Below are 25,334 nucleotides of genomic sequence, written 5' to 3' on the forward strand. Positions count from 1 at the left end.
GTCAGGCGCAGGCGCAGGCGCGCGCGGCCGGTCCCCGTCAGGGCGCGGTGACGTGTCGGCGCCACCGCCCGGCCCGGGACGGGGCGGGGCGGGACCGGCGGTACCGACCCGGCCGCGGCCCCGCAGCCCCGTAGCCCCGCCATGTTCAACGTGGAGAGCCTGGAGCGCGCCGAGCTCGGCGAGAGCCTGCTCACCTGGGTGAGTGCGCGCTGCCCGCCCTCACGGAGATGGGCCGCACCGCAGGGCCGCAGCGCCGGGCGCCCCCCGCCCCGCCGCGGCTCCGCTCCGGCGGTTRGAGGCCCCGCATCCGTCACCGCGTTCGGGTCGGGGTCGGCGGAGCCTCGGCGGACCGGCCTTGCCTTGTTGATGTCTTATTTTGTGCTCCGCGGGTGCCGGTGGTAGGGCCCTGCTCAGGCTCAGCGCTGCCCCTGCGGCGGCGGAACAAAGGGCCGGGGGGCCGGCGCGGGAGCGCCCCCAGGTGCGCCCGAGCTGGGCGGGTGAGCTGCAGGCCGTGGCTCTGGTCCTTGCTCCTCTTGTGCCGTCGGTATGTCAGTGTCCCGCTGTTCGGACCCGCCCGCCGCTCTCTGACCAGCAAGGCCGGGTTTCTGATTAGAAACTTGCATTTCCGCCTGTTTGTTTTTCTGTATTTAAGCGGTGCTTGAGTCTCGAGAGACAGAATTCACCGATGAGGTCGAGTATGTTACAGTATCAACTTAAGAGGTGATACATTTATCTCTGGTGGTGTTCAAGGCCAGGTTGGATGGGGCTCTGAGCAGCCTGGTCTAGCTGAAGGTGTATCTGCTGATGGCCGGGGGCTTGGAACCGGATGGTCTTCAAGGTTCTTTTCCAGCCCAAACCGTTCTATGATTCTACGATCTTACAATAAGAAGTTACACAATTTTAATGTTTGCAGTTTATTTAAGAAATGTCTTTAGGTTATGCTGTCACTCAAAGAGCAGCCAGAATGTGGTGGACATTAAACCTGGGTTTGCAGCTTCTTTGTAGTCTGAGCAATGACTGTAACATAAAAACAGGTGTGAAACTTGTGGTTCTGTAGCAGCTAAGTTATTGCTTAATTGTTTCAAATCACTGGATTTGGGTTGGGGGTTGGTTTGAGGTATTTTCCCCTTTTATATGCAAAGTTATGAAGTAAATACCTAGAATATGAAGCTGCAATACAGCTGCTTGTTGAAGAGAGACAAAAATTTTCAGACTTTTTTTCTATGAGAGGCCAGAGCTGACTGAAGCTCTGATGGTAATGAGTAAATTCCTGGGGAATAACAGGTTAGGTTTCTCTATGAAACTCAAAAAGGATGAGCAAGGGAGACGAACTTGTTGTTTGAGGTGAGCAAATGGCCTGGAAAGTATAGAAGGCAAAGACTTTGGGGAAGAGGTTTTTGGGGAAAAGCTTTGTGTAGGTCTAGAGTAAGTAACCCAGTTTCTCTTTCCTTCACATTACTGCCAGCTTTGTTATGGTTGGCCACTTGTCTTGCTTTTGGCTTTCCATGCTTTCTCTTTCAGGTATGGGGAATGAAGTGTCCCTACACGTGCAAGTTGATGTGTTTTAGTACTGGTGAAGAAAAGCTGAGTGAGCAGCTCAGTCTTTATAACCTGAAGTCCTGAAGCTGTACCTATCCAGTGGAGCCTAGTCCTGTCTGTAGTAATGGTCTGCATAGATCCATTTACACCTCTCACCTTTGCACCACCTCAGATATTGAGCTAATTAAGAGACTAGGTCCATCTTTTTTGGTTAGCAGAAATAGTAAATCCTCTTAAACATCATTAGGATTGGTCAACTTGATTCTGAGATGAATGTATGAGGTTATGGGTTATTTTTACAGTATCATCATTTTTGTGTGAATGAGGCTTTGAAACAGACTCAGAAAAAAAAGAAAGAAAGAAGAAGGGTGATTTCAGTTTTTTTTCCAGGATACATGAAACTTACAGAAGAGGCAATGAAATTTTTTGTTCCTCAGTGAAACTGAGTGTGTATAAAGARGGTGCTTTTTTTGCTTGGCTTTCTCTCATGTCCCATAATGATACATGGGAAACCGTTCATTTAGATAGGAGAGTAAAGCTGTCTTAATAACAGTTTATGCACATCTGGGAAGAGAAGCTGGCTGCTCTTTAGAACTGGTTTAGCCTCCCAGGTTGCTTGCTTAACATTCATAYAGAAGTACTTAGACTGGTTTGTCTGCGTTTTGAATAGATAAGGCTTTCTGCAAGTCTGAGAACCTGTTTGGCCTAWACTGAATGTTTGTGCAGGTGGATACAGGGTGAGAAGAAAGTGCTCCTCCCTATGCCAATTTGTGATTTTAATGAAGGATARTATCACTCAGGCTTTTTACTTGCATGCCTGTGATTTCTGTTTAAGCTGGAACAAGCTGCTTGCATCTGAATATGTTTTGGTTTATTTTTTAGTATTTTGCCAATACCCAATTCTGTCATTATGCTTTAGCTTAGGGTGTAATTCTTGTTTATTTTTCACCTCTCTGMCAGTGTCTTCAAATGGGTTCCTAAATAATTTTTGTTCAGGATTTTAAACAGCTGGTTGAGCTTTGGCTTCCCACCACTTTAGCAGGTGACCATGATGTTATTTTGAGACAGCCACAGTAGTGGCAACTTGAGCAAAACCGAGTGAAGAACTGGAGGCCAAGTACTGGCCTCTCAAAATTTATATTTACACTTTAGCAGTGTTTGTRACCTACTGTAATTGTAGAACTATTGCTCTACCAAAAATCTCTTGCAAACCTTTTCTGAGACTATTCTATGCACTATGGGATTGTTATTCAAGATTGTTATTATAACATGCACTTCAGCCAAGGCAGTTTAGAAAAATGTGGTTGTGAGGTAAACCTGCAATAATACTGTAGTTGTTTYGGCATATCTTACAGAGATTGATAACATCTTTTTTTGCTTGAAAGTTAAAAGTGGTCCGCACATGGACACATGGATTTTTGGTGTTTGGTTTGGGGGTTTTTCTATGTGTGTAATGTCAGGAAAGCTCTCAACTTAGATACATAGGTGAGATGTTTCATAGAATATTGAGAGGTGTCAAATGTGCCTGTGCCAGTTACACTGTAATATGTCTGTCTGAAATCATTGTGATGGCTACCAGCTTTTGCTATGTAATTTGAGATGTTTTCTTTTTTTTACATAGAACTAAGATATGATACGGAAAAGGTTGCTTAGTATGGTATGAAAACAGCAGGATTCCACAAAGAGGTTGCTGCTAAGCGGTTGTAAGTAGCAAATTGATGTAGAGATGTCATGAACTTTCCTTCATTATGATAAGTATCTCTATATGTGCTACCTCCACTGAGCTGTGTCTTGCCTACGTTCTTTTCCAATCCTCAAGGCCAAATAAAGTTCCTCTTAAAAGTTTTGTGATTAGAGAGAACTCCGTAAACACTGCAAGCGTCCTGTTTCAGCGTTCTCCATTTTAAATGCACTTTAGTCATTTGTGTGGTATGAGTCCCTTGACCTTTCTCCCTTTTTGGCTGAAAAATCTCCTCAGTACAGTATATCTCTGTCTTCTGTGTCATGTCCTATTCCCAACTGTAAGTATTTGTCTGTGGTACTATGAAATACAGAGACCACGTGACCAAGTGCTGAAACAGATTTTGATTCTCAAGAAGGCTGCTTGTGGATGCTTGGTAGGCACCCTTTTCAAAGAAAATCACATTGCTGGAATTTACTGGAAAGGCTGTTTTTCCCTACTGTCCAGTTATGTTCTTTTTTTAGATTATGCTGTTCTTGATCCTTGTGTATATGCATTTTTAAGTACTCTTCTGATTTCATGTAGATGCCAAGATTGTAGATAACTTGTTAAGCCTGTTTMAATTGCTTCTTCTTCTGGTCCTTGGCCACTGACCACAAAGTTGTAGGGTTTCATATCTTCTGATAATATAATTGCATCAGCATGTGTTACCTCTTGAAAAAAATGGTATTTCAGGGGTGGTTAATTGTGCTGATGATGACAGTGAATCAAGAAAACTATTCTGTTTGAATACATTGCTGTTCAGAAGGCAAAACCCCTGAGCTTATCAGCAATTATGGAATATGGCTTGAGGAGCCTGGCAGGTTACAGTCCCTGTAACTAATGCAAAAGACAAGTAGGTTGATGAACCTTTTTTATATTTTATGACCTCTCACTGGGATAGTAAAGAATTTATTGTTCCAGCTTTTAAAGGGATAGTTGTTTAGAGCTGTGATATTCTGAGTGTAAGATTCACCATGTTTGAGGGAGTTGGAGTCTCTATAACTATTATTGATTAATAGGGATTTTTTTAATGTATTGCCAAGAAGTCAAGCAGAAACAAGAATTTCTCTTCAAGATTTCATTGTAGAGCAAGTGATAGAAAGCTGATAACATAGGAATATGATAATTAAAGGTAATAGGGTACAGTTTGTATGTGTTCCTTGCCATCGCTCCCATTTTTAAGAACCTGAAAAAGACTGAATAGAGAATTTGGAGGTGCAGGCATTATTCATCATGTGTGCATTTTGACACTTAGATTTTCTTTCATTGGGACCTTGTCCCAAATTCTGCTATTTTTTCTGTTTTCTTCTTCCTAAAGAACTGTTCTATACAGTGTACATTTATAGCACCTCCCTGAGGGRAAAAAAACACATTTAGACGTTATTTAGTATGTGCTCAGTTTCAGTTCCCAGTTCTGCCCCCTCATTTTTTGGTGAGGGGTTGCGAGATACTGCTTGGAGAAGAAACAGACTTTGCTGCTAGGAACTGTGAACCTTAGAGAGTGTAAAGGAAACTACTTTCCTGTAAGCTTGTTAATCTCGAAGTGGGAGGTGTGGAGAGAAACCTGTTCCTATCTTCTCTGAAATATTTAAACAGTTGCTTCAAAAAGATGAAGTCAAACTGTGAATTTTGCATCATTATCTATCTTAATTGTGACATTTTGGGGCTCGTAAATTTGAAGATAATATGTCATACTGTTTTTCTTGGACCCTTAGAAATCTTTGCTGCAGTGTGTTTGACTTCTGGAGAGCAATTGCAGATGTTCAAGTTGTGCCTTGGGCCTCTCCTCTCTCCCCTGCTACACAATTGCACTTGCTGTTCTCTGCTTTTMCTGGCTGTCTTGAGTAATGTGGTCGTTTAGAAAGGTTTTGCCTAAATTTGGTTACTTAAGTGCCCTCAGCTTCAGACTSTAAGTCTGGGGTTGTTTAATCAAATTAATTTGCAAGTTCTAATGATTAATAATAAGAAACCCAATAACAATGAGGTTATTTGCCACATGGCAGCCAACACTAGCACAAGGTTAAGGCAGGAATTCGTGGCTGGAAGTGGGGGGGGAAGAGAGTAGTCCTTGTGGCTTTTGTTGCAAACAGCCTGGCAGGTCCTGCCACACAGGAAAGGGAGAGGGATTAACTCTTTCCCTTAACTACTGGTAGTGGTTTCCTGCCCTGCAGAGTATGCTTGTATTGTTTTTCTGTCTGCTTTTGCTATACTTAAGTCATTACCATGAGTTCTTTAATACTGCTCGTTCAGAGCAGGGAACCAAGAGCAGGGAAAGGAGGAGAGGAGTTTCAGTGGAGGGAAAAGCTCTCTAAGGTTAAAGGCAGGGGAGTCCAGCCAGCGCTCCATTCCTGCCCATGGCAGGCAGAAGCTTCCGAATGAATACAAAGGTGGAGTTGTGTTTCAGTGGACCAGCTGAGGCCACGGAGGGATGGTAGCTTTTCAAAGGGACCACACAGGAAATGTTTTTGAAGTGGTGCAGGTAGTGGAGCAAGTATTGCACAAGAAGATGCATTGTAAATTTGATGATAATGTGCTTCAGCCCTGGAATTCCTAGGGTGCTTTCATGCCATTTAGCTGCAGGCTTCTTTGCAAATGTGTGTCATGCTGGAAGTGTAGTTCTTTGTGTCCTCTTTGGAACTCCYATTTGAAGCTAAATCTCTCAAGGTAGCTAAGTTAGGGTTCTTGAACAGCAAATGAATATTTACACAACCCATGATTTATGTTTTGGGGACAATAGATCTGGGAAATGAGCATCTATAGTTTATTCATTTCAGTGTTGCAAAGTATTAAATGACTTAYAGCCTTTCCTGGGTTTCAGGATTACATAAGATAAATCTTTGAGCGAATAAATCTTTGAGTGAACTTGTTTGCCATGGCAGCAAGGTATCCATAGTTTCACTTCAGCGTCAGAATAAATAGAAATAAGTGTGTGATTCACTGCAACAGAATTTATGTGTGGGTTTTTTGTTTGTTTTATTTTTTGTGCAGGGTTTTTTTTTGTGTGTGCGTTTGTTTATATTTTTATTAATTCTACTGTCCCTTTWTTGGCTAGGAAAAAAAACACAGCATGACTTGAACACTCTCGCACTCTCGTAGGGTTAATGATTTTAATTTTATGGACAATCTCAAAACATGGCTGCCTGTTGSACGGTGGGTCCTGCCTTTTTTTCAAGGAATCACGGAATTTGGTCAGCTTCTGAAAAATCTTGTTCTACACAGAATTCAGTGAAGTTCAGGAAATTGTTGAAATATAAATAAAGAAAAGGAGAAGGCTTGAACTACAAGATACGCTAATTTTAGTGGTGTGCTATACATTTGGGTTACCAATTCTAGAATCTTTTAAGTCTGAAATTTCTTAACCTGGTGAAAACTTAGTGCCAGCTTTTTCTGTATCCTATCTTTTAGCTGGTAAGTCTTTCTTAGTCATGCAATCCTCTGAAAGCCCATGTTTTCACACTGATCAGAAAGATGATATTTCAGTAGGACTTAGTGTTCTTGGATTCATCTTCTGTGTCTCTGRGAAAGAGAGCTCTTTCACCTGTCAGTAGGGACAGTATTTCTCATCTGAATTATTGCTTCAAAGGTTGGAGTTACAGACTTTAAATAGTTGTTATTCTCCTTCAGTATTTTGCAAGGTGAAAGCTATCATCTATGTTCACTTTATTGTTTTGTTTTGTTTGCTTTTTGTTTGGTTGGTTTAGTTTCGTTTTAGTTTAAGTAATATTAGAAATAAGATTAATAAGTAAATAAGTAAAATTAGAAATAGGTGTTAATTTGTAAAGTTTCTCTTGCTAGCCAGGAGCCAGGAAGTTAATTGACTTTACTTGGTCCTCTGCCCTCACAAATAAGCTATGTCTTGCTGCCTGTTCATTATTTTAGTATAGATCAATTTGGGCACATTTGCTTGATGTTGTTCAGGTTTCTAGTAGCCTAGACATCTTCATTCAGAATAAAAAGAATTTCTCTCTTTTGTTTATTGAGCACCGTTGTACTATTTGCATTGCAAATTGCTGCTACCTGCTTTTAAAGTTTCATTTTATTCCTTGGGTRAAACTTCATGTGTCCCAATTCTATGAGCTATATTATCATCTAGGTTTCAGTGAGCTAGAGTGCTGAAGGCAGAACATATTCTACTTCCGTGTATAATATGACRTCAGTGTTATTTGGTCACTTCTGGAGAGAAGAGATGAAAAATTTTGCCCTCTTGATTAGCAGAGGAAGCTGGCGCTTCCTGGACACAGTACCATTTGTGGGTTTTTTTGGTGTTTTTTTGGTTTTTTTTTTTTTTTTTTTTTTTTTTTTTTTTTTTTTTTTTTTTTTTTTTTTTTAGAAGATATTTCTAGTCTTAAAAGGCACTTTTGGAGCTTCTAAAAGTCATTGTTCCTTTTCCTTGGTGGAGTGTGAATATATGTATCCTATGAATGTGGGTTCTTTGCTTTCAGTTAGTAGMTTGCATTTTAAGAGGAGAAAGCATTGACTCATAAGTACTGCTTTTAAATGAAACATGATGAAATAGATGAAGGCTTGGAAAGAACTGTTGGTTTATGGTTCTGTTTTAGGCCTTCCTATTATGTATTCTATTTTCATTTTGTCTTYAGTACAAATACTTTTTAGAATTCTTTTTCATCAGTTGGCTCATCTGGCTTTCAGCTGAAAACAGGAATACATTCATTTTCACCTCAGGAGTTGGTAGGTTAGCTTGTCTTCTCATAAATGTTTCTGAAATGGTTAAACCAAAAACTATTCAGACTTGAGGCTCTGTTTATTGTGTCTTAATAATTTGTCATACTTGAACACTTCACTTAGCAGCAATTTAGTGGCAATGCCAAGATAGTGCAGCATTAACTGGTTAATGCTGTTGTGGCTCTCTCAAGTTCTTAGGTAAGTAAGCTTTAGTCAAGGTGAATCTTCTATTTCCTGTTTCTGTTTCTCCTTTTCTGTTTCAAAAAGAAATCTGAATAAGTTTTATTTTGAATAAAATACTTTGATTTAGCTATTTCATGGCTTTGACCTGTTTAGATATTTGAGGCTAAACACAGTACACATAAAATGAGAAGGAAATTAATAAAAAAATAACATTCAAGTTCTTCCCCAGCAGAATCCCCACCCTTTTAGGGATTTACCAGTGATGTAAAAACCTTGTAATTTCATTGTTGGGCTACTTGAGTGCCTAACATTACCACTGGATTGCAAAGTACCTTCTGAGAGTTTAATAATGGAAGTCTGACAACCTAAACATCAGTGGAAACATCCACAAATTCAAATTTTGGAATAAAACTGCCTCTTGTTRGGGAATCTGCTCCCCCATTGTTTGTTTCTTGCAATCTGTTGTTGTCTTGAAAAGCATGAAAAGACAGCTTATGCCATGACTATCCAGGCAGAAGATAGCAGTGCTATCAACTGTGAGGAGAAAAGTCGGTGAAGAAACTTCAAAGTTATCCAGAAGCACAGGATCTCTTTTTGGGATAGGAAWCCACTTCTAATTTGAAAGGCTGTCTCAGTTTAGGAATTCCGCATTTGAGGAAGAGCAACTGTATGTATCTCATAATTGTCTCACCATTGTGAACAGAATTGATATTCTGGTTTCCTCCAGGCATTGGAGCTGAGTAAAGTTTGTTTTAGTGAGATTCTTGCAGTTCTGGTAGGTCATACAGGATTAATGTGGGAGGACAGAAGTATCCAACCCACTTTAATATTCTCTGCCAGTTTGCCCTTTGCATCCAACCCCGTTGAGGCTGGTTACTTTCTTGTCTCCTTTCACAGCCACTTCTCCCTGTCTTGTCTGTGATTTGTTTCTTCTCTGGTATTGTTCTAGGCTCTACATGGCAGCTAGTTATAAGCTTGCGTGGTCAGTTCCAAAAATATGGTAAAATAGAGGACAAATAATTCTAAAGTGGTGGTGTCGTGGTTTAATCCTTGCTGGGAATTAAGTATCGCACAACATCTCAGTTATTCCCCTCGATTCCTCGGCCAGTGGGGAGAAGAATGGGAAGAAAATCTAAACCATGCAGGTTGACAGAAAAACTTAATAATGGAAAAAAATAAACCAACAMTAATAGTAATAATATACTAGAGAAAACATAAACATAAAATAGTACTGATAATACAATATGAACTAAATATGCTAATAACAGTAATAATGATAAGGAGAAGGAAAGAGAGTAGCAAAACCCAAGAGAAACAAGTTGGTTGGTCAGAATCTGTGGACCGATGCCCAGCTTGTTCCCCAGCAGTGACTGGGGAGTACTTTGCTCTGATAAATTGGAAACTGGACGTTACTGTTTGCTGTGTTTGCAGATGTCATTATAAAAGAATATCTAGAAGGTTTATTACATAACTACATCAGCAATAAAATCAAGCTCTGTATAYAATCACTGTTCAAAGAGCAAGTCTTTCATTTTCTCAGTGTTGAGAAGGAAAGGTAATTGAGAATCTCTTTCGCCTTTGAGGTGGAAGGAGCTTGCTTTGTTTGGTTTTTTACTTTTTCTTCCCCATCAAGTTTCRTGGTATGCTGGATTCCCCATCACATTTTTATCTGGTTTTCACCTACTGTCTTTGATAACTGAGTGTTTGTCCAGTTCACTGACCATCATATTTTTCATGAAACGCGTGATAGTTTTTGCATGCTATCTCTAGAAGCTCACAGATCGTCACTAGTCRTATATGTAATCAGGAGCTGTAACTCAGATTTTCTAAGGTGTTATCTTCCTGAAGCAATTATTGTGTCCCAAGTGATAGCCTCCTTTGCATTGAAAGTCACCTGTTAATCCCTCTTTTAAGGTTTAAAGTAAGGTATTAAAATTGACTGTTCATGTCCATGTAGATCAGATATCTCAAATAATATTTAATAAAATTACATAAAAGAACCCTTTTCTTTCATTGCACGATATTTGATGGGAATGTGTGAAGGCCTRCTAGACTTAGTGATTGGGCCAAGTGGCAGGGTTTCTGTGATAGGATTATAGGMGGGACCTTTAAAGGTTAAATAGTCCAACGCTCCAGCTTTGGGAAGGAACATCTTCAACTAGATCAGGTTACGCAGAGCCCAGCCTGACCTTACTGGTGTTGGAGCATCTATCACTTCTCTGGGCAACCTTTTCAGTATTTCACCACCCTCGTCATAGAGTAATTTGTCCTTATAGGTAGTATGAATCTAAYATCTTTCAATTTAAATCTCTTACCCTTTGTCCGGTTACTATGGGGCCTATTAAAAAGTTTGCCCCCATTGTCCCTTTAAGTAATGAAAGGCCACAGTGAGGTCTCCCTGGAGCCTTCTCTTCTCCAGGCTGGACAAACCTAACTCTCCCAGCCTTTCCTTATAGGAAGAAAGTCCTCTGATCATTTTTGTGGCCCAACTCAGAACCTACTCCAACAGGTCCCTCTCTTTCTTGTTCTAAGGACCCTAGAGCTGGATAGTTCTAAGAGTTGTAGGTCTCAGGAGAGTGGAGTAGAGGGRGAAGATCATCTCCCTGAACCTGTTGGCCATGCACATTTCTGACTTATGTCCAGCCTCTCACCCCAAGTCCTTCTCAGCAGGGCTGCTCTTGATCTGTTTTTTCCCTGGCCTATGTTGATAGGGGGGATTGCCCCAACCCAAATGCGGCACTTGGCCTTGTTGAACCTTATTAGATCCATACGTGCTCACAGACATGACTCCGTATGGTGATTCAAGAAGTGAGGGGAAAAAACCCAAGAATTGTAACAGGGAACAGGAATTAATTTACATCCTTGTGGAACTAACAATGGGGACTGCCACTGCAAGCACTCAAGAAGTTGGAGCAGAGGAGCAGTTCCCACAGGGAGAGAAATCTTCCAGAGGGAAACACATCACAATGCACAGGAAGAGACTGTTTTAACAGCTGTTATGGAATAGCTATTTAGAGGTGCACACACACAAATTTACTTCTTTGTCTCCATAGCTGGATTCTGTCTGCATTGCCATATTCTTATTATTTTATCCCTTATGGAAAATGAGCTGTGCTTCCTCTAGAGTGGTTTAGCATACTGTAAATCTGAGAATGGTATAGAAGTTTAACTTCTRTGTAAATTTGAAAAGCTGTTTTGTGTATGGTTTTTTGAAGAAAATGTGTTACTTTAATATCTCTGGAGGATAATCTCTGAAGGATATATAAAGGATGTAGTTCTTTGTTKTTTAAGATTCAAATAAATGTTTTGCAGCATAAATTTGGCACAGTTGAAATGTAAAAGCAAAGACATTTATAATAAAATTTAAATGTATGTGAAGATAAAATTCATGTGAGTTTAAGTCTTTCATTTTGTTCTTTGATGTCTGCCATGAAAAACATTATTGTCCTCAATGGCAATCTTGCATGTGTGTGTATAGGAGGGGAAAAGAATTCAGATAGGGTACCTGAACCTGAATGACACTTTCGACCTTTTTGTCTATGTGAAGTATTGGGGAAGTATGATGATGAAATTATAGATGAAACAACAGAGAATGCGCATCTTGTTTCTCTGTGTTTCAGAGATCAGCTTAGTCATCTTTCTTTTTCGATCTTTATAGTGGTATTATCTGTATACACTTTTATTTAGTCAAAGAGATGCTTCATATATCAAGATACAAAATTAATCTAAAAAACCCTGATTAATGTGCGCTCTGAAGACCTTAATTATGTTGCTGTTGCTTATTTTAAAAGAATATTTCATGTCTGTTGCTGAAAACCTGTTATAGTAGTAGATCTGAAGCGGTTTTTTGGATTTAGCTATCATGCAGCAAAGTTATTTCAATTTTTTTATTTAAAGGTATCATATGCAAAATTAGAAGAAAGTTTTCATTGTCTATGCTTGATAATTTTATCCTTCTAGCATCTTGAACTTCTTTAAGCATAAGCATCCATGATAACATTGCAGCCTTTTTTTCTTTTAGCTGTAAAGTATTATTTATTATTTCTTGTTTTCTATGTTGCCGAGTTGAAGATTCAGACTYAGAGTTGTCGCTGTATTCTTTAAACAGTACTGCCATAATTCAGAGACTACTGGTAAATTCGATTTTCTGGCAAAATAGTGAGTTGATGTTTAGTCCTGTTATGGTTTTTTTTAATGTTATTTTTATGTGTGAGGTTTTTTCCCCTCACTCACCCACTCTGATTTTCACCTAGTGTTCTGGCAATCTATGATGGCTTCTTGATTTTCTGGAGAAGCTGTGGGTTTTTTTAAAGTAGCTGTAAGAAAATCTGAATCAGAAGTACAGAAGTCACCTCTCTCTGTTTTATATGCTACTCAATAATTTATTCATGTGCTTTTGGAACATGGACATCATTCATTATTATTCATTGGTTGCAGATGAACTAGATCAGTAAACATGCTGTGMGAGCTCAATTTTTGACTCTTCCTGGATGTCATTGGTTTTTTYTTTCCTAATTGAGTGTCAGTTTCTTTTCTTCCAGAGTAAATGAAAGAAATTAAATAAAATTCTCCTAGGTGCCTGTACTTCAAATTAATGTTAAATGGCATGCTGGAGTGTTTACATGACTTTCCAAAGGTATGAGGAGAATCGGGCTATTAGGCACTTGASTTTTTGAAGGTCCTTCTCTGAGGAGAAGACTTTCAAAATTTCCCACCGCTACATGGATTGTCTTTTATTGTAATATACACATATAGAGGRTATTTACTGGGAAATTACTTTTAAATGCCACTAAAGCATGAATGGTTGTACATTATGTTAAAAAAAATGGTTGATGTGTCTAACATTTATGTACTCTGAAGCTGCAAGAGCTCTTGTAAACTGTCTTTTCCCATGTGCACATATGAAGTGCTTTCTACAAGGCTTTCCCTAGGAGGAGGATAGTAGCGGCAAGCACTAGGGAGATACCTTCCAAATAATACAATCAAAATTATTTTTGCAAACTCATCTGCATAATTTTAAAATAATATTAATTTAAAGTAAATTATCAAATAACTTTAACCAGTACAAAAGCTTGTTCTGGAGTGGACAGATTCTTCTCACCAAGAGTGCAAGGAAGAAAAGAGTTTTCCCCTGTGGACTCTGGTGCCTGTGGACTCTGGTGCCTGTCACTGTGTTAATAAAGCACCCTGGACTGTACAGGGTACTAGTAGTGCATAAACCAATTAGGGTTTAGAGGCATTGTGTTTTTCTCTTCCATCTGATAGTAGGGAATAATTAAGCTGGGAATATGTATGTCACTACGTTTCATCGTCTCACTGTGGGGAGCTGATGAACATTCTGTGGATCATGTTCCTTCTAAAAACTGAGTTTGTTACTTGCGTTGATTGAGAGAGTGWATATGCACATGAATATATGGAAGTACTTGAACACCCTGGTCACTTTCAGTAAGAAGAAAATGCAGTGCCAAATTTGCTTTTCTAAGAATGWAATACTGTTATTAGTTGCGAAGTTTATTGTGAAAACAAGTATGCTAAGCTCTGTTAATCTCTTYGATGGCTATAAAATATAAAGCTTTTTAAATCTAGTATGTACAGTAAATATGAGGAACTAATTCTGTTTTCTATTTGGTAGCATTTTTTTCACTTTTGAAAATTCCTTGACATTGAAGTAAAAGATGATGTTTTCCTTTCTCCCACAGATCCAGACATTCAATGTTGAGGCACCATGCCAGACTGTAGAAGATTTAACGAGTGGGGTTGTGATGGCCCAGGTTCTTCAAAAAATGTAAGTAATTGTTACTTAATGAATTAAATATAGAGGGTTTTTTTCTGTACATTTTTGCCTATTTACATGTATTTTAGTTCAAACTTGGCTGGTATTCCATAAGTATGTGGCTTASATGCTACTTTAAACTGGAACTAAATTTTTTTTCTCCATAGTTTTCTGATAACTGTCTTAAATGAAAGAAAAATTATGTTTTAGGAAAGTGTTGATTCAAGTATGAACTTACTGGAAATTTATTGAATTAAAATTAAACTTACAGATTCACGGTTAAAATTGAAATCAGTGCAAGGTAAAGTAATTGGTCCTGGTTGTTGTTTGGAAGTATCATCAGTAGTGTTACAATTGGTGTAATGTAATAGCACTTCTGCAATAAATTGAATGGAACTTGGTTTTTGCAGTAGTTTGTAGTTGGACATACTTGCTCTTCRATTTGTTTCCATTACCCCATACCTGTTCAGTAGACACCACTGAGATTATGTGTGCATATAAAGAAGAGGGAGACATCAGGTTATTTATACACAGGATTGGTAAGATCCTACTGAGCCTTTTCTTTCTGAGGCTAAACAAACACAGCTCACTCAGTCTCACCTCATATGACAGAAACTGCAGTCTGTTAATCATCTTAATTGCCCTTTGCTGAACTTGCATGAATGTCCAGGTGTCTCTCATACTGGAGAGTCCAGGATGCAGTGCTTTGGATATGGTAATAACGGATCTCAGCAGTACCTTCCTTGGCCTGATGGCAGTGATCGTCTCACCRCAGCCCAGGCTGTGGCTGGCCTTCTTTGCTGCAAGGACATGTTGCTGGAGTGTCTTCTGCTTGGTTTCTACCCAGTTTCTTGTCTGCAAAGCTGGTTTCCAACCAGTTGGCCCCCAGCATATATGATGATTACTGGTTAATGGGGTTTGTTTGCATTTACCTTTTCTGATGTATGTAAGGTTCCTCTCAGTGTGTTTTTCCAGTTTGTCAAATTCCTTCTAAATAGCAACACAGCTGGTTGTGTATTACACACTCCTTCCATTTTTATGTTATATGAAAAAATGCCCTCTGTTCCATCATCCAGGTCTCTATTAAACACATTTAATAGTATTGACCCCTTGAGTATGTTGCTGGTGGACTGGCTTCCAACTGGATTTCATGCTTCTGAAACCTCTGAGCCCGGCTTTTCAGCCATTTTTCAGCCCACTGTGCTATCCAGTTACCCCTATTATGCTTCATCAGTTTTTTTTGTGAAGGTCAGGCAGTCTATAGCAAGAATCTGTAACTGTGTCACTTATATTGGTCTGCTTAGTCATCCTGACCAGTAATCTCGCAGCTGGCTTGTATCCATCCTAAGACAGACCTCATGCATTCCCACTGCTCTCTCACAGGAAGGGCGTCTCCCTGTCATTGCTTTTTCAGCTTTTTCTTCCTAAAGARCCTGTATTCATTCATGGCAGCAGCCTTGGCGTGTGAACCATCCTACCACAACTTTATGGTCCCCATGAGACTGACCGTGTAACTACATACAGAACTCTGTTTCTTCCATTTTGTTMTCCATGCTGCATGCATTTGTGCAAAAGCACTCCACATATGCATTCAGTCTTTCTGATTCCCAAGAATAAAGCTTTCCCCRGATTGTTCTTTTTTAGGCCTTTCTGTATTTATGTGCATGTTCTTGGGGTGATCCCACTTCACCCAGCCCTGTTTTGTTGACTATGAGGTGACTTTTGTTCGCATCATTCCACACCCTTAGTTTTTCAAAGAGTCCCCTGCTTTGTTATTTAATGTTTCTTTTTCTGTTGTTTCTTGTATATAACTGTTCTTACAGCACTGGCCAGCCCATTGRTGAAGGTGTGTCTGCCCACCATAGTCTGGTGGATCCCATCTCTTTGAAGCAGTCCTTGATTCTCAAAAGGGTTCAATGGTTACCGAAACCTAAACTGGGTTACCAGCCCTAGATCACAGCTGATTGTTGATCTGCAGCACCTGTCTGCWCCTCAAACCTGCTCCTCACTAACTGGTACAACTGGGGAGAACACCACTTGAGCCCTGACCATAGTTTCCAAAGCCRCATAACTTGGCACTTTGTAGGTTTCCCTAGCTGTACTGCCTGTGCCCAGGTGGAAGAGCACTTGTATGATGTCATTCAGAAGATGAGGGTCCTCCATCCTGTRCTGGCCCTTAGCACTTCCCTTGTGTGCTGCTGCATAGCTCAGGTTTACTGAACACAGCTGATTTGTTTGACAGAGCTCTTAGGGCTGTAACTGGTATGAGGTCACTGAGTCTGTTCTGTAGTTGCAGATCCTCAGGATCAAGGGCCTCCCTCCTGATGAGAGAAGGAGTTGGGAGGAAAAATAAAAGGATTCACGGGGAGAATAAAAAGGGAGAAAAGAGAAATCTCAATGTAATCAAATATTTTGTAGCAAGACTTTTTATCATGGTTCTGAGATGCTGCTTTCAGCAAATGAACTGGTATTTTTAAAGATATATACAATACAAATACTGCATTTCTGTAGCATGATTTTTAAATATTTCCTGTGACAACTGCCATGCTGACATTGAACACATGAATTCTTCAGTTTTTTCCAGTTTATGTTTTAAGATCACCTAAACAATTTATAATTCTTTCTTTATGCCSTATATAATAATCTGAACATGCCAAAATAGTATTTGACTATCTTATGATAGTTGTGCTTCAGCTTTAACATTTTGCATACTTATGTAATGAATAGATGTATTCTCATGCTGAAATTTAGCAACAGTATTGCTAAWTTTTGACTCCATTCTGTTGAGGGAATCTCTGAAGAGCAGCAGCAGTTTGATTTTGGATTGTACGACAGGAATTATACCATATGAACAATCTTTGAGAGGAAATAGCATTGGGTTTTTTTTGTTTCTCTTTGTAAAACAGAATAAACAGTAGATACGTAGTATGAGRTAAGTGCAACAGAAAATTAGTCTGGTGATTTTGAAGTAGAAACCAAGGGCTACAGAATAGCCAAACACTGTCTTTTTCCCTGGACATGAGAGATTGGAATATAGGTCAAATACAGGAGCCAGCATTTCTATGGCTGAGTAGAAAATGGATCAGGACCATGTTGACAAAGCCGTTTTAAATATTCTTTTTTGAAAACAAAACCATATTCAACACTAGCAGTGAAATCTCTGTTTTGCTCCTTTRAACAGATATAACAAGAATAATACTTAGCTGTGAGCCAGGGAATGTTCAACAATATGAAGTAAATCTTGAGCAGTCCTTTCTATTTATATTAGCAGTACTGGTTCCCTCTCTGTCCCAAGAAAGATAGACATGTAGAAAACAACTTTTGCAGGTGTAGAAGTGTACAACTGGAAGACAGCTGTGTTTTTAAGGTTATTTGGAAAAGCTGTGTAGGGACTTTAAAACAAAGAACAAGCCTGAAAGCACCAGGTCCCTGGAAACATATCATTTGCAGTGAAGACTTTAATAATTGTGTATYGGACGTGAAGATGTCTCAAAAACTTCTTCAAAGGGCAAGTTTATTGTTTTGACTGCAGGCACAACTTAAATGCTGTTTCTCTTATTCTATAGAGAAGGGTGTATTATTTTTTAACTTGTGTTCCTTAAAATTTGGGTGTTTTTCACTATAGCTGTCACCTGCTGAAGGTTCTTAATATGTATGTGTTCTTTGAGCATAATAATACTAGGAGGTGAATCAGGTAAAGGTAGGGAGGGAAAAATTCTGGTAACTTTTGTGTGCATCAGGATTTTAGTATAATAAATTAATTAGTGTTTTAAAATCACTGAAAAAGCAGGTTAAGATATCCAGTGAGGATTAAAAAAAAAAAAAAGAAAAAGAAGTTTCATATGAGTGAAGAAAATATTGTCAATGAAGAAGTCAAATTAAATAAAGAAGATCATTGTTGAAAATTTAAAAATATTGTAGTGGTATAGTGATCTGGATGTATTTCCATAGAGGAGTGAGAAGTGAACTCTTATTTCCTTTTTTTTTTTTTTTTTCTTTTTTTTTTTTCCCCACATCTTCCTTCATAAGAAGAGCCCACTGGTACTTATGAGGACAGGGGATAGTAGGTTTTGATGAGGAACAGCTTTTGAGAGATCCTTTGTTCAGGGAATTGGTTCTTTTAGGCATAYAGAAAATTTGCACAAAACAGAACTGTAGGATTTATTGTCAGAAAAAGGAACAAAAGAGGAAAGAGAAAAGGAAGACCTTTGCTTGTTCCTCAGCTGATATAAATCAGCCATACGTTGTGCYAAGTGTCCGGAAGGGGCTAACAGTTTTTTCTGTGGTTCTTAATTTTTCATACATCATTCTCACTATTTTTTGCRCTCACAGGAGACACCATTTGTAGTTGTGCCAGTGATCACAACTAATGTAGCAGAATTTTCTTTACCAGAACTGCTGGAAAAAGCTGTGAGAAGGAAAGATTACAGAGGAAATAACTGACACCTTCAGAAGCTTTTCACTATTGATGYAGTGTGTGACAGCAAATAGCAGAAATATGTTCTGTGTAACCAAGCATGAATGTTTTGCTTAMAGTCTCAGCTGTTAAAAAACGGGTTAATGCCTGAAGAACATTTCTTTCTTTGTAGCATTAAAACTTTATGTTCAAATTTGAATGTGATTCTCCAGTGCTAACTGTATTATCTTGGAATAAGAAATTCAGCTTATGCTTTAGCTTATCTTTTGTGTGTTACTCTGTAAGAGTCACTGTTTGTRTTCAGCTGTGGTGGTTACTGGTCCCTCTAACTAGCGCTGATAGGAAATACAGTAAGATAAAATGCCTGTATGTAATCAGTGTTGATTATTTTACAGAACATTGTACTCCAGGAGTAAGGAGTGGAAGCAAAAGAGAAGGTCTAAACTGTTTATAAGCAGGATGTTTGCCTGAAATCATGTAGCTTATGCTGCTAGAAGTGCCATAGCTTGCTTCTGAATCACATCCTTTTTCTTTGTAGCCTGCATTGGTGTTACTTATGTTTTCACCGTCCACTGATATCCCTAGAATAGCATGATTTCCCATTTTGTACTAAGTTTTAGAATTTTCCTTTCATCTCACTCTACAAACTGTTTAGTACCAGGTTTCCCTCTTGTTTTGATTCTTTCTTTATCACACTGGCCTTGTAAATGTAAGAAGTGGTATATATTTTCTTTTTTCATCTGTGCATTGTGCACCTTCAATGAATTATTCCATATTTATTRCATTATACATTGCAACACACCTTGTATGTTTTGACACATAGAGAACACAAAAACCATGCTTTTGTACATCACTGAGGGAGGGAAATTTTTGTAAAACAGACGTTTCTTSAAACAGCTTACTGTACCACTGTAAAAATGAGTAATCATCATGAGTTATACTACATGCTCTGTGGGTTGGCTTTTCTTCAGAAGAGTATTTCTGTCTCTTGGCATCTGTGATGCGAAGAGATGATTGCTTAAATAAAGGAAAATTTGCATACAAAATAAGATGGAGATGTTGTAAATGAGCACTGCTGAAAACATCACATGAAGTGATGGAGCATTAACAACAGCATAAGTATCTTGTGCTCTGAAGTAAAGTCCTAGTTATCTGCAGTACTACTCACATAGTAGGCAGCAATCAAAGGATATGTGAATACCTTTCTAAATCTGAAAGTTAGCCAGTGCAAGAGATTGTATAAGTTTGGATCTAGGCTCAGGACCTTACTGAATTCAAAATACTTAGTTMATGAACAAGTCACCTCATGGTAATGATGATGCTCCAGTCAATTTTCTGATAGTTTAGCTGCTCACCTCTCAGCCACATGTTTTCATATTTGCTTAGGTRATGCTTTTTCAAACACTATAAGAATAATGCTGTGGTTTCCTAATAAAATGGACTAAGATGGTTTAAAAACTCTGAATTTGACTGAATCCTGATTTCCAAAAATCAGCAGAGGGAAGCTTGTTTGCAGCAAGGGCCGTGTATGACCTAACATGTGGAAGCGCCTTTTTAAAAGTACTTTTAGAAATTTTTGTGGAAAGGTTTTTTTTTCAGGTTTGATTTCCAATAGTTTGTTATACAGAGAGGGCATTGCTGCTGGAATTAGTAATGATACCATAAAGTAATGAACTTTAAATAGACTGTTGAAAAGAAAGGAAATTATAATGGTATGTGATTTATGGAAGGGATGATCATTCTTGATTTACATTGTGTTGATACCAAACCTGTTGCTTTTCTGCATATTGTATATTCCTGGCCAAGCGTTTTTGCAGTGTTCAGTTAACTAMTGCATAACCTGTATGGAGTTTTTCTAAAAGAGTTGTTGGTGCTATTTTGACTGCTGTTACATGGTATTGATTTCAAGTGGATTGCTTATCAGCTGCTGGACCCTTGGCTGCTTCTTTGGGGTTTGTATACCTACAAATAAAAAAATGAAAGGGATCTGTGGAAGAGGACTACCTCACTGAGTTTAGATTTATTTCTCAGGGACCTTTCTTACGTATGTCTGATGGCATATATAAGGGTTTAGGTAGCCTCTGACTTCCATCAAAACTGTAAAAGACAGTTGCTGGTCCATGTGTTATTTTTATTACAGTAACAACAGCATAARTATCTTGTGCTCTGAAGAAAAGTAGTAGTAGCTGAGAAAAGCTGCTTAGTTTCTATTGAAGTACAGGCTTCCAGAATGAAGTGAGTTGGGCCTAACTCTGAAATTTTACTGTTCCTCAGCTGATGCCCTTGTTGATGCCCTTGTTGTTGGGGCATCAAATTGGATGTCATRCACAATATCAGCTACCCTGTCAGACGTAATGTAATTTTTCTTGTGAAGTGTTGTTTATACTTACCCATGTTGTTTATTACAGTTGTAATTTACCAAGAAAATGATATGTCAAGGATTGATGTTGTCATGGTGCTGCAGCCTTGAAACAGCTGAACATGTTAGTGACCAAGTGCAAAGCTTAAAATGGCAAGATACAATCTTTAAGGAAGAATAGTTGCATTTTTTTGATGGTGAAGCACAAGTCATACATACTTTCTCTCTCAGCTGCCTAAATTTTTAATTGTGAGTCTGCTGTTAAGCAAGCTTACTTGTGTGTTGGCAATTCCCAGAWGACTCATTTGAGAGTCACTAGCATGCCTTTTGAACTCCACACCTAAAATGGGATTTGAACTGTCTTTTTATTATTTTCCAGATTATTTCATTATGGTTGGGTGGAAGATAGGCAAATTAAGATTTTTTTATTAAGGCTTTTTGCAAGGAGAGCTATTTGTTTCATGTAAAAGCTGAATGTCCTCATATGTCAGAGATCTTACATCTATTTGAATCAATGTAGTTCTTAGGTTTACTTGTCTTCTCATGGCAGGGAGACCATTCAAAAGCTACTTGAAAACATTTAATTCCAAACCAGATGATACTCTGGATAACATTGTTTTTTCTGCTTTGCAATTTAAGATTCCATCATCTGTGCTAGAACTGTACTGGTTTTGAATGGAAGTAATTTGGAATAATCAATTTAACTAGTAATTAAAGCTGTTCTTCCAGATATATGTTTGCAGATGCCATATCAAAGGAAAGGAAATACGCTGTAATCTTCACCACAATCTGTAACAAAGTGTGTAAAAATAACGATGCTAATGTGTCAGTAGAGAAAGGTTGCTGTTTGTGATCTTTCTGCATTGCTGTGTATTGTAGTTGTAATACAGCTTGCAGACCTTGATGTGTTGTGAAGACGCTGTGGGAAAGACACTAGTGGAATACAGCATATACTGTGAGTCAGCATATACTGTGCTCTAATAAAAGTACTGATGTAATTGCTGGTTTACAGTATATATGATATAGATGTTATTTGAMTCTCCAGCCATGTTCAGTTTTCTTGAAGTTTTGACAAAAAGTCTCATTGCATCTTGCCCTWAAGGAAAGAGCTCAGTCCAGAACCCCTCTATGTGTACAGGGTACAGCCATAAGTCTTATAGTCATTAGTGGCAAATGCAGCAGTCTAAGTCCAGAAAGTAGATTACTTCACTGGAAACTGTAACACAGACTCTTAAAAGACTTACGTTAGCAATAAAAAGGTGGGAGTTTTCACTCTGACAGTATTAAGTGTATATATTGGATGAAATACGAGCCTTTCGTTATGTTTGCCAACTCTTTTAAAATGAGGTATACGTAGTACRTTCTCTCTCCTTAATTTTGATCATAGCATTTTCAAAAATCTGTGTGATAAAGGGAGAATTTGACTGACCAGAGCAGTAGAATTTAGGATAAGTAGAATTAGATTTAGGTGATCTTTGTGCTTGGCAGCAGGAAAGTCTCAGAAGCTGTCTTGAAGAAGCAGCTTGCAGAAGGTGCTTGGAGAAAAACGAAGAGGAAGAAGTTGTTTATAGGAATAGAAGTGTACTCTGTGAGCAATAGGAGTTCKCTCTTCTCTATCTTGATTGCCTTGTCAAAAGTGCAGAAGATAGAAAAACTTCTGAGGAGGGTTGTTTACAAAAGGTTTTGTGTAGTGTTACTATGAAAAGAGATTTACAGAAACTGGTACTATTTGTTAGATGAAATAGAGAGGTGTATTCCAAGTAGTAAAATCTTCAGTGATACTCTTTAGCCCTTCTTGCTTTATCAAGACAGCAAATATATTGTTCAGTCTCAGGCTTTTATTTTAGAAGTTGAATAGTTGTAAGCAGTGTACAGTGGTAGGGATCCATAATAATGGATTTCACATAATATGTGAAAAAGTAATGATTTTTACCACTTTTAGAAATACAACTAAATATTGCGGCAGCACTAGAGGAGAAATTAATAGGTAGGACTTACAGACAGTAAATGAGCAAAATTAATTCAAAATACACAGAAGCTACCTCAAAAGCATGAGCTGCTCATGGCACACAAATGAAGCTGAGCTGTCAACAGGGTGCAAGATCTTAGAACAGTGAGTTAGTAACAGGTTTCTGAACTATGATAATCAGGCAATGTGTCAGATACAAGAGGTAGTCATTTAAATGAAATCAAATCTGAGATAGGAGCTTAATGACTAATGTGTACTCAGTTTCTRTAACCTGTTTCTAATGAATACACTTTTTGCCTTTCAGAGATCCAGTTTACTTTGATGAAAATTGGCTGAACAGAATCAAAACAGAAGTAGGAGATAATTGGAGGCTAAAGGTATTTGACTGACTTTGCTTGTCTGTGTATTTGTATTTCAGTTCTTAATACAATGTTGTGTCCAAATATTAGCACACTTCTGGAATAGGATCTTGCTTTATAGTACAGCATTTTAAATTTTAGACCATTTTAATTACAGTTATTTGTTTTTATGTTGTGTGGTCCTGTACAGTTTTAGCAAAGACACTTTGAATTTGGAAAAAGGTTTCAGTGAATTAAAAGGAAAGTATTAAAATAAATTTTATGCATCAATTGCCTCTCATTTTTAAAATGCTGAATGAAAGATTATTTTTTAATGCACCATGTGAAAGCAGCTTTTTTGAAAAACAGCTGCATACAAATAAGAGCATAATAAGCAATATATTTAAAGAAAAATGTCRAAGTGTTGCTTCCTTTTACTTTGTCAGCTTTTCAGAACTACTGAGGTTTAAGAGAGGAAATAATGCTTTTTCTGTGTTTGTACTCGATATGGTTTTTAACCAGAGTCTTATTTGTGGGTCATTTGTATGACTTAAATTGTAGTACTTTCCCTGCAAACATTAAGGAAATAGAATTTGCAAGAACTGTGAATGAGGAACATTTTGCTTTAGAATCTGAAAAACAGTCTCCCATACAGGTGTTAGGGTAGTTTTTAACAAGTTTTGTTCAGAGAATGATCTGTGAGCTTTTCTAATTTTCAACCTGACTGATTTGGGAAAAAGTAGTTATGGTTTTACTGTTAGTTTTTGTTTCCTCTTAAACTGTTTTGTTCCGGCCACCAAAAACCATTTTGAGTATCTGGGGAAGAGCTACAACTGTGAAATGCTCTAGTACTTGTAGGCTTGTCAACATYGCTTTCTGAATTGCAGGGAATGGTGCCTGAGACAAAGATAAAGCACACTGCTGCTGTTCATGTTTTGACTTGGCCAGCAAACTTATCAGCATGGTTTCTGCTGTCTGGCCAGCTGTATGAAGTCTGGAATGCTTTAGAATGTTTTGTCTACTAGGGCTGCCAGCTAAAATGTGGGTACACTAATGGGTATATATTGACTGACTGATGAATAAAAGACATGATCCCTAAAAAAGCTTTAGAACTCTTTTGGGTTCTGCTGCATGTAGAGTAGCTAATATGAATGAACTTTTCAAAGAATTATATGGAATTGCAAGTGAACAGCTGGATACAAGATCTRTCTTTTCTGTAAATTTTTTTGGGGGGGTTTTGTAAGGACCGTTGAAGTCTTGACTGTTATATGTGGAGAATAACAAATTGAGAACTGTTCATTTTAATAGCATTTCAGCTGATTGAAAATGGAGCAGCAGCTTCTGTAACTGTCATATGGAGCTTGAGAAATAAATATTTTTATGTCTCCCACCAATTTGGCTGATGCATAAGCTTAGCAGGTGTGAAAAAAAAAAAAAAAGAAAAGCTGAGCACCCTAGTAACTTCCTTATGTGACTGAGGTTGGAAAAACATCAGGTCAAATTTCAGTTTTTTGCTGATGTCATTCTATCTTGTTTTTCAGGTATCTGTGTAAACAAGAGCTAAAGATTGACTTTTTTGTTTAAAAAATATGTATAATAAAACTTCTTGAATACATTTTTATAGACCACTTCCCTTTTTCTTGAAGAATACTAAAAGGCACAAGTTTGATACTTTAACTCTTGTTTTTTAACCAGGAAAGTAATCCTATACTTTGCCAACTGCTCCTTATGTGTGAGTAAACATTATGAGTAGTCTAGTTTTCCAAATGTCTGTCAGCCAATCCTTCATTTATAGTCTGGCTTGTAGGAACATTCMGTCTGTGCATTTCTATTCATAGAATTGTTCAGCTTGGAAAAGATTTAAGATCATCAAGTTTACCAAGTCCACACTAAACCATGACCCTAAGCTCTGCCTCTACACATCTTTTGAATAGGTCCAGGAATAGTAACTTGACAACTTTTCTAGGCAGCCTATTCCAATGCTTKACAACCCTTTTGGTCAACAAATTTTTAATAATATCCAAACCATACTTTGCTGGTGCAACTTGAGGCCATTTCCTCTTTTGTCACTTGCTAATCGGGAGAAGTGACTGACTCTCATTTAACTACAACCTCCTTTTAGAAATGTATTAGTTACTAGATTTAAGACGTGGGCATCACACTTGCATGACTCCAGGATACAGCTTTCCCTTCGTATTTTAAGGAGTGCCATAAGAAATGATAATTAGATTATCTCACAAGTTGTGATAATGAGCCACATTATTTTGTTGTTGCTAAGGATGGTGGTCACTCTTTGCCTCTGATGCCATCTGGTATAACAGCACCACTTGTACAAGCTCTCAGTATCATG

General features: G+C 38.2%; 1 protein-coding gene across 3 annotated transcripts in view; it reads left to right on the forward strand.

Annotated features, from left to right (window-relative positions):
- Positions 1-33: 33 nt before the first annotated feature.
- Positions 34-25,334, forward strand: part of HOOK3 (hook microtubule tethering protein 3) — an 84,931-nt gene continuing 59,630 nt past the window's right edge. The window contains exons 1-3 of one of the 3 annotated variants that reach the window (XM_057373253.1): positions 34-198; positions 13,828-13,913; positions 22,951-23,023. In XM_057373253.1, the coding sequence (XP_057229236.1) occupies positions 142-198; positions 13,828-13,913; positions 22,951-23,023 (216 nt within the window). In that variant the 5' untranslated portion in view covers positions 34-141. Of the gene's footprint in view, positions 199-13,827; positions 13,914-22,950; positions 23,024-25,334 lie in introns of those variants that run through there. The other 2 variants (XM_057373254.1, XM_057373255.1) reach the window with 2 other exon arrangements.

The sequence above is a fragment of the Malurus melanocephalus genome, unplaced genomic scaffold (genome assembly GCF_030028575.1).
Source record: "Malurus melanocephalus ecotype Western Australia unplaced genomic scaffold, MMel_1.1 scaffold_191, whole genome shotgun sequence".
Classification (NCBI taxonomy): Eukaryota; Metazoa; Chordata; class Aves; order Passeriformes; family Maluridae; genus Malurus; species Malurus melanocephalus.